This window comes from Oncorhynchus clarkii, chromosome 2 (assembly GCF_045791955.1).
Source record: "Oncorhynchus clarkii lewisi isolate Uvic-CL-2024 chromosome 2, UVic_Ocla_1.0, whole genome shotgun sequence".
Classification (NCBI taxonomy): Eukaryota; Metazoa; Chordata; class Actinopteri; order Salmoniformes; family Salmonidae; genus Oncorhynchus; species Oncorhynchus clarkii.
In genome coordinates, this window is record NC_092148.1 from 12,198,254 (window position 1) to 12,210,730 (window position 12,477).

At 42.8% G+C, this 12,477-nt stretch overlaps 2 protein-coding genes across 2 annotated transcripts in view; both read right to left on the reverse strand.

The window, feature by feature from the left end:
- LOC139419128 (uncharacterized) overlaps nt 1-2,265 on the reverse strand; it is a 40,511-nt gene extending 38,246 nt beyond the window's left edge. The window contains exon 1 of the mRNA XM_071169083.1: nt 2,130-2,265. Within this exon, the coding sequence (XP_071025184.1) occupies nt 2,130-2,217 (88 nt within the window). The 5' untranslated portion in view covers nt 2,218-2,265. The remainder of the gene's footprint in view (nt 1-2,129) is intronic.
- A 628-nt stretch (nt 2,266-2,893) lies between these two features.
- Nucleotides 2,894-6,081, reverse strand: LOC139379486 (leukocyte receptor cluster member 1 homolog). The gene is made up of 4 exons (XM_071122306.1): nt 5,591-6,081; nt 5,155-5,352; nt 4,366-4,679; nt 2,894-3,676 (listed from the first exon to the last, which is right to left on the reverse strand). Exons 1-4 carry the CDS (start codon nt 5,720-5,722, stop codon nt 3,457-3,459), a joined length of 864 nt encoding a protein of 287 aa, XP_070978407.1. The 5' UTR covers nt 5,723-6,081; the 3' UTR covers nt 2,894-3,456.
- Nucleotides 6,082-12,477: the final 6,396 nt, after the last annotated feature.

Genomic DNA, 12,477 nt, shown 5'->3' on the forward strand with positions numbered 1-12,477 from the left:
CAACATTCCTTCCAGGAAACACAGTTGAAAAGCAGGGAGGGGTGGCGTTGTCATTTTGGGGAAATTGCTACCGGGGGAGGGTTGGAAAATTGGAAAATAATCACTCAAATCAGGGAGGTTGGCTACCTAGGTGAGAAGGAGGAGTTTGGGGCGTTTTTTTATATATTTGTACCTCAACTTGGCCGTTTGTGAGGAGCGAACCATCTGTGAAAAAGAGAAGGGGGAGGGCAGGGTGGTTAAAAACCCTTCACAACAGTAGGCTACTACTTGTTTGTTGTATCTTTAAATATTAAACCCTCAAATCAAAACCAGCATCGCCACAATCAAAAATGCATATTTCTAGATGAACTTGTTGTCAATATTATTTGTTTTTCCTCATATACAATTTTACAAAAACACTTCTCCAACTCCAGAAGGTGAACCTCTGAGTACACATACTTGTCAATACACTTGCAGGTCAAGTGCCAATTCAGTACAGTACTTATGAATATCAACCACAGTGTGAGCATTTTCAGTGTCATTGGAACCAGAAAACGCAAGTACTAGAGCTACTCTGTTCTCCCCTGCTCATCCTATTCCATCATGCCCTGTATTCATCACTACTTCTAGATATTGACTCACTATTACGACACAGTAATGAATAATGCAAAACCAACTGTACGTTTCCCCATCCATTTCATGAGCTCATTGATTACTGAAAGCATGGCGTGAAGATGCATCAACAGTCCAATAATAGTCCAAACAAAAGGCTTTAATTGATGTTTACCCTATTGGTAGATCAATGTGTAAGCTTAACTGTGATGAACCATTTTGGCACATCCTCTCCTCTGCCTCTCCCTCTAGACACAAATCTTACAGAGACGTCCAATAACACACTGAAAGGGAATCCAATCACAAATAGGCTTTTCTGATCAATGGAATATTTTTTTTGGAATATATCATTCATGAGTGGAAAATGCAAGTTACCTGTAAAAATATATTTATGAAGCACTTTGAGCACTGCTTTAAAATATATAAATAACATCATCGAACATTGAACATTGTAATTAGCATTAAGGATGTTTTGAGCTCATATGTTGTATGATTCCATCCTCCAACAGCTGTTTTATGAGAAAAACACTCAAACCTCAACGAAGGCCTAAAAACATAATGGTCCATGTTATTCTAACACATTCAAGAGTGACGTGTAAATTCTAAGTAAGAAAAGCTATTAAAAATCATGAGTATGAATTTGAGAAAGATACATGAATTATTGGCTCATCATAAATGTGTAATAATTTCGTTGACTTATGTACTGGACTGGACTGCAGCCTATGCAAGCCTATGGCCTGGCAGTAGAATTACATTGGAAACTGTTAAAATAGGAAAAACATGTTGGCCTATGTGAAATCCAAACTCTTTCACATACGTCTATTTTAGAATACAATAATATTTTATGTAGCCTATCCATCGGCAGTATAGATGCACAATTCCTGGGCAATTATATTATTCTATCCCTAGACAGCTGTCCAGACATACACTGCATATAAATAGGTACAAATAGCAGGGGCCTATTCCACCAGCTCCAGTTTACGGCTCTTATCAAAACAATACACCAGAACACCATGACTGCAAACGACAATACACAAACAAAACACTGCGATGCCCAATAAAAGGAGGACAAAATAAAACGGATTTTGTGGATTTTAAATGGAAATTCAAAGATTTGTATCATTAAACCCAAGTGGGACAATATAGATTTGATATGCACATGAATAATACAGTGGCGATTAATTTAATATTCATTGGGCGAATTTCCGTTTTGACATGCCATCGAGGCTATTGATAAATATCACCGAAATAGGGTCGCAGATCCTACCGAATTCTCCTGGCTACTTGATGATAATAATGTGGCCATTGTCTTTCTGATTTCCTCCCCAGTGTTATAAAGGCATATTGCCTACCATAGCCTAATCATATCAGTTTAGAAAGATACAATATATCGTATTATTGTTGAGGCTGTGTCAGTGTGTTTTGGCCGTAATATTTCCGAGTACCTATTCATAACCCTCTCATCTATCCCCTCTCCCACCTCCCCTCTCTTCTTTCTCCCAGCATCAATATCATTCCAGCTCACCAACACCACTCACCTTCTCTCTGCGGGGCTCCAAGGGCTCTCTCCGGGTTGAAGTACGACAACATCCCCGCCAGCACTATCACCCAGCAGTGTCGTCGCATCGTCGCGGGATCCACCACGGCACAATCATTCGAGCGACGCTTTCGGTCTTCTCCTTCTCTCCGCTACCGTATACTGATCTGGCGCTGTCTTCCCCCGCTAATAAAGAACGTCTCCTTGTTGTTGTGTTCCCCTCTTCCCCTCCTCCGTTTGATCCCCCTCTCCTAGTCCGCTACTAAACACCGTGTAAGAGACGCTCTTTTGTGCATCCCGTCCTGCCAACCCAACCCATCAAATCCAGAACCGTTACATCAGTGGTCTCCACAAAAACGGCGACGAAAACAACAAATAACCCCAATGAGGTCAAACCATCCGCTATTTTTCCCCGTTTCGGCTCTTTCCCCTCCGACACCAGTATGAGGGCGACTGTAGTATTTATCTCCCGTTAAACATCGGCTACGTCAGACAAAAGTGAGCTTGCATTATCATGGTTCGCCCGTGGTTTCATACGAGTGCGTCTGTCTCGCTTCTACACTCTACTGTCTCGGGCCCGTTTTATTTCGCGGTGCTGTGCGTCTGTATGCACCTGCTAGACAGATGAATGTATTATACCGCTGCAACTCTGTTTTGTAGCACAATCTATTGGAATGCTATATTCAAATGTTTTAGGTTAATCATTCGGGTGGTGCATGGATATGGGGTATGTATAAAATAAGCTAAATAACGGAGAAAACATGATTTTGTTATTTGGCAGGCCTAACATTTTTATTGAATTCATTGAAATGGAAAATGTGCAATAATAGTTGGGCCAACCACCCTAAACTCTGTCTACATCAGATAGTGAAATATAACAGATCCATATACACACACACCTCCTAAATTGGCACATGCTATTATCAGAAACAAAAAAGACTTGACAGACTTGAATTGACACAATGTTGCCATCAATAGTAAAACATCCAACACACTCCAACTTGAACAGTGGTCTTGTGTTGTGGAGCAAAATGATCTCTGTATTGTCTCACACTTGAGCAGGGTGCCAGACAGACTCCAACACTACACTCAGCTGTCCCAAATCTCTTGATTGGTTTCCTTTCTTTTTCTACCTCATTAGAAATAGCATTGTTCATTCAATGACAACAAACATTAATAAGTCTGCTTAGGATACAACTGAATAACCTTCCAGGCTCTCTAGTCCTTGTCGAAGTCTTCGGCGTCTTTCACATACTAATAAATGTATCTTGAATGCCTCAATGTTCTCTGTCCGTTGCCCAAACAATGAGACTGCATGATGTATGACTTCAAAAGATGCCATCTCTCCAGGCATTGCGGTCTTTCCTCTGTCTCTTGCGGGCCAGCTCTGGGAAATAAGCACTGTTGTACGGCATTTCCCTCTCCTCTGTCTCCCTTGGTTGCGCCTTCTCTTTCCCTGTTCCATTCTTCTGGTCCAGCAGAGCCTGGGCTCTCCTCTTCTCCTCCGCCTCTCTCTGCAGTCGCTCCGCTCGCAACCTTTCAATAGAGCTAGAAAAGAGAGAAGAGGTGGTTACCATCAACCATACATGTTTATCCAGAGGCTCAGTACACTTGGTTGTGCTCTAGTACACTTGGCTCTGTGTACTTGGTCTCTTGGATATGCATCCAAGTGAAGTTGCAACAATAACAAAGAGCCACCCTGCCCTTTTCGGTAAAAAGCTGAAGAAATGTAACCACTCAAATTATAGACAGAGCTATGGATGCAAGGACTGACCATACACAAAATTATAGACAGAGCTATGGATGCAAGGACTGACCATACACAAAATTATAGACAGAAATGTAACCACTCAAATTATAGACAGAGCTATGGATGCAAGGACTGACCATACACAAAATTATAGACAGAGCTATGGATGCAAGGACTGACCATACACAAAATTATAGTTATAACAAAGTTGGGGCAATATAGTATTTGTTTACATATACTTGGTTTGCAAACAGAGTTCTGATGCGGTATGACAGTTAAACTAAGCTAATGAGGCATTTATAACTTATATTCTTCAAGAATGATTTGGTACACATCATTAATTTAGAATTCTAAAAATGTATGTAGCAACTGCTGATTGCCCCTTTAGGTCAAAGCTAATTGGTCTTATGATTGATCAAAGAAACACAAAACACCCCCAGACATACAGACAAGACACCTAGTCTTGATAAAGACTCAAACTTCTCACCTTTCTCCACCACTGCTTCTCCTCTCCCCTCTATCCCTCTTCTCCTTCTTCTTACTCTTCTGTTCTTTTCTATCCTTCACCGCCAGTGCTTTCTTCATCTCTTTCAAGGGGTCCAGCATGTCTTTCAGTCGTCTGTCTCTCTTCTCCTTCTCCTCTTGACTGAGTGGCAGTCTCTTTCCTTTGTTGTCTTTCTCTTTCTCCTTTTCTTCGCCTTTCTCTTCTTCCTGGCCTGTTTTCATGTACCATGGAGTTACCTCTGTCCCAGGTTGGGGGCCTAGGGACACTAGCAGACCAATAGCACGCTCCTCGCGCTCCTAAAAAAACAGAATCACCATAGCATTAGAATAAGTAGAATATTATCATTCAAAGTAATGATCTGTGACGGGAGGAATCAGGACCAGCTATTACAATTTGGAAAGTTCAATACATTTATTCACAGATCATTCTCTGATCCTTCCATTGAAGGATCAGTCCATTAAATCTGTTCAAAAATCTTCCATATTAGCACCGAACACTCCATGATATTTAAATTCCAATATGCATTCTCAATTGCCAACATGGTACCCATTTACATTCAAAATCTTAAACTGAATTGGCCAATCTCTGTTTAGAAATGTCTCTGGACTAAATAAACCAGGCACTGTCATTGGCTGGCTAGATCCACTGGAGAAAAGCTTTGAAGTGTGTTACCTAGAGCGTGATGAAAAAAACAGTAGCCATGTGCACAAAGAAACTTGATTTCTACACAGGTGAAGGGGGAAAAGCATAACAGAATGACAGGAAGGTCACCTTTTCATCTTTCTGGTCTTTGAGGTACTCTGCATTTCCTTTCTTCTCAGATGACTCCTCCAGAGGAAATAGATTGAGGTGTTCCACCACTCCTCCACTCCCCTCCCCTCCTCTCTCACCTCCCTCTCCTTCATCCTTCCATGCTCCAGACTGTTGAAGTGCAGCTCGTGACTTCTGTCTCAGGTGCTCTGTTCGCGCCTACAGCAAAGAGGTTACTTACCTACATAACATTCAATTGCAATAATGAAGTATATATACACATTATATGCACTTTTATGACTTGATACTATTATAACAATGCCTCTTACATCGCTTCTCTTTAAAAAATCGCACCTGTCATACATCGTATCACACAAAGTTTGGTTGTCACTTCAGACCATGCTAAATCAATTATGAGGAATGTATCAATTTGGGGAAGCAACGTTGCTATGGTTACCTCCTGCTCTGCTCGCTCCACACGGCGTTGGACCTCTCGCTCCTCTTCTGCGGCTTGTGCCTCGTCCCGGCGCACGCGCGCGACGTTGTCCTTGTTGCGAACATGCCAGCTCTTTTTTGGTAGAATATTCATTTTTCTTCTGAAGTTGAGTGTTTGTTTTGACCAGGGCTTGTACAGTTAAATAAAAATGTGTCAAAAACGTAACATACCCGACTTCTGTTGTTTGCAATTCAGTCAATCTCTACTGTAACTCCAGTTCGCTAGCTAGCTAACGTTAGCTAGCCTTAACCTATTTCCTGTAAAAACAACAACATTTTAACAGCTATTTCAATCGCAGAGATGTAATTCTGACACTGGGTTTTGTACAGCTGTTACCGACTGAATAAAATATTTGCATAAAACCAAAGAAAATATATTTAACACATCTGAAAGGTAAACAAGCAACAAAAGAGCTATTCAACCACAACCGGAAACATACACCCGAAAATATTACGTCATAACGTCTACGTAACTAAATCGATTTTGTAGAAGTTCTCTCACGGGTCAGCAGGGGGCGCACGTTGCACATGACAGAAATAATAATAATAGCATTTTGTTCCTTATAATTTTGTATTTATTTCAGAGATCTACATACACAAGATACTGATATATATATATATATATATATATATATATATATATATATATATATATATATATATATATATATATGAGAGAGAGAACTTGTTAAACTGAAGAACATTAAACATATATGTAAACAATATTTAAATCAATTTAGAAAAATAAACACATTTAATGTTATAAAGGTGGGGTAGAGGTATCCTCTTTTGGAATCCGAGAGTGAAAGACTTACACTCTTGTATCGAACATGTAGGTTCAGCATTCCCGAGCAGTCCCATTACAAGTCCGAATGTTGAATAATCTTTATTTCAACTTGCTTTACCTGTTGTCCGCTGATTGTGTTCTTATTTTGGGAAGTAAAACAGGCAAAATATCAACAGGGAAGTGTTAACCTAACTTTCAATACACTGGACTGGTCTGCATATTCGTTTGTATTTTCAGTACTGGCACAATTCGCACATGACAAACACTTGCACAATATGCAAGTAATGGCCGAGCTTAACTGAATCACAGACCGAACGATGTCCCACACAATCAACTGGCAAATTTCACAAGCACTTCTAGCTGATGGGTGGGTACAATTTGTGGAACGTTCCAACAGGAATCTGTTCCAAAAACTTCGTAAAGTATAATGTTGTTTTCAACGTAGCATGATAAATTCACCTATTTAACTAGCTGCCGAATAGGCATCAACTCACCACGTAGCTTATTCTTAATGTTTGTCCATAGGCTACCAGAGTGAGGACAGACATTTTTCGGAATAAACGTGGTGAGTTAGAAACTAAATGAAATAGCCCACTTCCTACCCGGTATCTTATTCTGCCGCTATACAATTTTGTATCTGTTGTTTGCTGGCAACCTTGTTATTTACGAACTTTTTGGAACAGATTCCTGTTGGAACGTTCCACAAATCACACCCAGCTGACTGCGAGGGAACGTGCTTCGGTCGACAATGTTCGGCTACTGTTTACATAATGTGCAACAATGCCTCTGGAGATTGAAAATACAAGCGACAGAACCTACCGTCGCGGCAAAAAGTCTTTCCTGTGGATATTTTATCTCCACTTCCTACCGTCAAAAGGACGGACAACCGATAAGTGTAAATATAATTGTATTCAACATTCTGGCTTGTAGAGACTCTTGCCTCTTTTTTAGGGCGACTTCTTTCACACGGAATAACCATTGTGTAAACGCGGTCACAGTCTGATGTTTAGGCAAGAGGTGAGGAAGAGAATGCAAAGGCAATGAACATGGCAATTGATGTTACAGGTATTATGAGAGAGAAATAGACAAACTAAATTATATTATTTAGATTAGTCATTTAGCAGAAGCTCTTATCCAGATGGATTTACAGTTGGTTCATTCATCTTAAGATACCGTAGCTAGGTGAGACAACCACCACTCAATCATAATAAGTACAACTTTGCCTCAAATGTAGCTATCGTACACTAGAGAGTGACAATTGTAAAGTGATTTGTGAAGGTGTAGATATGTGCTTTGTGCTATTGCCACATGCAAAACCTACCTAAGCCTTTCAAATCTGCAAGAAGTGCCTTGCGCTGGGATATGGGCCGTGGGTTTGAGCCTGGTGTCTGAGTCAGTTTGCTGCACCAGTGTCAAATGTTGGAACCCCCATCTCTCTACTCAGCTCTTCATTCTGCTTGACCAGGAGCTGCTTATCACGTCCCTCCTGTTAGAGTTGAACACACTGTTATACAAGGTTAAGCTTGAGTATGGGCCATAGACTTGGTTTTGTTTCAAACATATATTTTTTGTATCATGTCATGTAGGACTTCTCCCCATCCATCACTTACCAGTTTAAGCTGGGCTTTTAGCAGATCAACACTCTTTCCATAGACTGCGGCTAGAGCTGCTACGTAACACAGCACCACAATATCAGGACAGGGAGACAGAGGAGAGCAATGTTTATGCAACAAACACAGTCAGAATGTTATGTACAGGAATCTGAACACATGGAAATAACCCATGCTGACCATATGAGTCTATGCAGATTTGTTGAGTTACCCACCTCCCTGTACCTACTCAATATGACATGGAGAGGATGAAAGGACAAACATTCAATCATTAGTTTTTGTTTGGTTTCTTTGTGTGTTTGACTTACCTGGCTAAAGACAGTAGCCTTGAAAATGCCAAAGAAAGCTCCTCCTATGAGGACCGAGGGAGACGAGCATGAGTTTGATGCGTAGAGAACACAGACCCACTGTCTGACCTAAGGTTAGAGACAAAGCCTTTTTCTGTAGCCTCCAGGTCCACCTGACAGAGGGAGGAGACAGATAGAGGAGGGGAGAGAGAGTGGAGATGGGAAGAATAGAGGGGAGAGATCATACAGAGAAATTAGAGGGGAGGAAAGAGGAGTGCATCTTCAGTGACCCTGCAGTAAGAGGCACAGCTCCTACCTGTAGCTGGTAGTGGATGCTTTTCTGTTTGAGTTTGGTGGCCAGGTCTCCCTGGCAACCGTAGTCCCAGCCAGTGAACACCATCTTGCTGTAACTGCCGGCAGCACCTCTGCCTGTTGCCACAGCAATGCGAAGTGCACTCCCCATGCTGTATAAGGGACCAATCAGAGTGGTGGTGGTGGGGGGGGTCAGTAAGTCATTAGGGTTAATGTCCATTCTATCCATTTTATTTCTATGCAGATGGAAGTGTAGGGCATTCCAGAAGGTACCATGCGATGATGCAGATGAGACAGAAGGCGAAGTAGAAGACGGAGGTGAGGAGGTAGGCCAGGGGCAGGTTGTAGTGGAAGCCACTGCTCTGCCACAGTGTTGTTATAGTAACCATAGTACATGTAGGAGTACTCCATGAAACCCTGGGAGAGGGAGATAGGTGGAGGGTGGGAAGTGGTGAGAGTGGAGCCTACTAGACTAGAAGTGTACCAGACTTGGCATAAACTCACAAAATGACACAAACCCACAAGCAGACAGACTGTACGTTATTTTTTTATTTCACCTTTATTAAAACAGGTTGGCCAGTTGAGAACAAGTTCTCATTTACAACTGCGACCTGGACAAGATAAAGGAAGTGCAACAAAAAACAACAACACAGAGTTACAAACAAACATACAGTCAATAACACAACATCAAATAAAAATAGATGTACAGTGTGTGCAAATGTAGAAGAGTAGGGAGGTAGGCAATAAATAGGACCTAGAGGTGAAAATAATTACAATTTAGCATTAATACTGGAGTGATAGATGTGCAGATGATGTGCAAGTAGAGATACTGGGGTGCAAAAGAGAAAGAGGGGTAAATATTAATATGGGGATGAGGTGTGCTATTTACAGATTGGCTGTGTACAGGCACAGTGATCGGTAAGCTGCTCAGACAGCTGATGCTTAAAGTTACTGAGGGAGATGTCGTTCTGCCCCTGAACAGGCAGTTAACCCACTGTTCCTAGACCGTCATTGAAAATAAGAATTTGTTCCTAACTGACTTGCCTTAGTTAAATAAAGGTAAAAATTGTTTTAAAAAATCATATATAATAATAATAATAATAATATATATATACACACTGCTCAAAAAAATAAAGGGAACACTAAAATAACACATCCTAGATCTGAATGAATGAAATATTATTATTAAATACTTTTTTTTTTAAACATAGTTGAATGTGCTGACAACAAAATCACACAAAAATTATCAATGGAAATCAAATTTATCAACCCATGGAGGTCTGGATTTGGAGTCACACTCTAAATTAAAGTGGAAAACCACACTACAGGCTGATCCAACTTTGATGTAATGTCCTTAAAACAAGTCAAAATGAGGCTCCAGGGCCTCCCGGGTGGCACAGTGGTTAAGGGTGCTGTACTGCAGCGCCAGCTGTGCCATCAGAGTCCCTGGGTTCGCGCCCAGGCTCTGTCGTAACCGGCCGCGACCGGGAGGTCCGTGGGGCGACGCACAATTGGCCTAGCGTCGTCCGGGTTAGGGAGGGATTGGTCGGTAGGGATCTCCTTGTCTCATCGCGCACCAGCGACTCCTGTGGCGGGCCGGGCGCAGTGCGCGCTAGCCAAGGTTGCCAGGTGCACGGTGTAGCCTCCGACACATTGGTGCAGCTGGCTTCCGGGTTGGATGCGCGCTGTGTTAAGAAGCAGTACGGCTGGTTGGGTTGTGTATCGGAGGACGCATGACATTCAGCCTTCGTCTCTCCCAAGCCCGTACGGGAGTTGTAGCAATGAGACAAGATAGTAGCTACTACAACAATTGGATACCACGAAATTGGGGAGAAAAAAGGGGTAAAATAAAAACATTTAAAAAATGAGTCTCCGTAGTGTGTGTGGCCTCCACGTGCCTGTATGACCTCCCTACAACGCCTGGGCATGCTCCTGATGAGGTGGCGGATGGTCTCCTGAGGGATCTCCTCCCAGAGCTGGACTAAAGCATCCGCCAACTCCTGGACAGTCTGTGGTGCAACGTGGCGTTGGTGGATGGAGCGAGACATGATGTCCCAGATGTGCTCAATTGGATTCAGGTCTGGGGAACGGGCGGGCCAGTCTATAGCATCAATGCCTTCTTGCAGGAACTGCTGACACACTCCAGCCACGAGGTCTAGCATTGTCTTGCATTAGGAGGAACCCAGGGCCAACCGCACCAGCATATGGTCTCACAAGGGGTCTGAGGATCTCATCTCGGTACCTAATGGCAGTCAGGCTGGCGAGCACATGGAGGGCTGTGCGGCCCCCCAAAGAAATGCCACCCCACACCATGACTGACCCACCGCCAAACCGGTCATGCTGGAGGATGTTGCAGGCAGCAGAACGTTCTCCACGGCGTCTCCAGACTGTCACGTCTGTCACATGTGCTCAGTGTGAACCTGCTTTCATTTGCCAATCTTGGTGTTCTCTGGCAAATGCCAAACGTCCTGCACGGTGTTGGGCTGCAAGCACAACCTCCACCTGTGGATGTCGGGCCCTCATACCACCCTCATGGAGTCTGTTTCTGACCACAACAGCATGTGAAATGTATTGGCAATCAGTGTTGCTTCCTAAGTGGACAGTTTGATTTCAAAGAAGTGTGATTGACTTGGAGTTACACTGTGTTGTTTAAGTGTTCCCTTTACTTTTTTGAGCAGTATATATATATATATATATATATATATATATATATAAGATTTCTGCAATTCGTTCCAGTCATTGGCAGCAGACAACTGGAAGGAAAGGCGGCCAAAGGAAGTGTTGGCTTTGGGGATGACCAGTGAAATATGTGTGCTATGGGCGGGTGTTGCTATGGTGACCAGTGAGCTGAGATAAGGTGGGGCTTTACCTAGCAAAGACTTATAGATGACCTGGAGCCAGTGGGTTTGGCGACGGATATGTTGTGAGGGCCAGCCAACGAGAGCATACAGGTCGCAGTGGTGGGTAGTATATGGGGCTTTAGTGATAAAACAGATGGCACTGTGATAGACTACATCCAGTTTTCTGAGTAGAGTGAGTGTTGGGGGCTATTTTGTAAATGACATCGCCGAAGTCAAGGATCGGTGGGATAGTCAGTTTTATGAGGGTTTGTTTGGCGGCATGAGTGAAGGAGGCTTTGTTGCGAAATAGGAAGCCGATTCTAGATGTAATTTTGGATTGGAGATGCTTAATGTGAGTCTGGAAGGAGAGTTTACAGTCTAAACAGACACCTAGGTATTTGTAGTTGTCCACATATTCTAGGTCTGAACCGTCCAGAGTAGTGATGCTAGTCGGGAGCGAGGATGTGGGCAGCAATCGGTTGAAGAGCATGTACTTAGCATTTAAAAGCAGTTGGAGGCCACGGAAGGAGTGTTGTATGGCGTTGAAGCTCGTTTTGAGGTTTGTTAGCACAGCATCCAAAGAAGGGCCAGATGTATACAGAACGGTGTCGTCTGCGTAGAGGTGGAGCCGAGAATCACCAGCATACACAGGCAGGCAGACAGACAGACAAAAGTGTGTGAAAGGCAAAGGCCACTTAAAACAGAGCTGCATGGTTTTGCATAATGATCTTCAGAAAAGTATTGTTCTCTGCTGTATTCAGTATATCTATAACCAGTGACTAGGACTAGATTACACATGTTGTGTTTTCTCACCGTTCCAGAGAGTAAGTACAGGAAGTACTGGTAAAACACCACCAGACCTTGAAGATTTGGATCATAGACCCTACACTCCTCTAGACCTGAGACAGACACACACACACCACACATATTCTCAGCTGTTTGAAGATAAGCCAAGGTCACATTTGATCATGTTTCCCACCGCAGCCTTGGCACCGAATACCTCAGTTCCATGA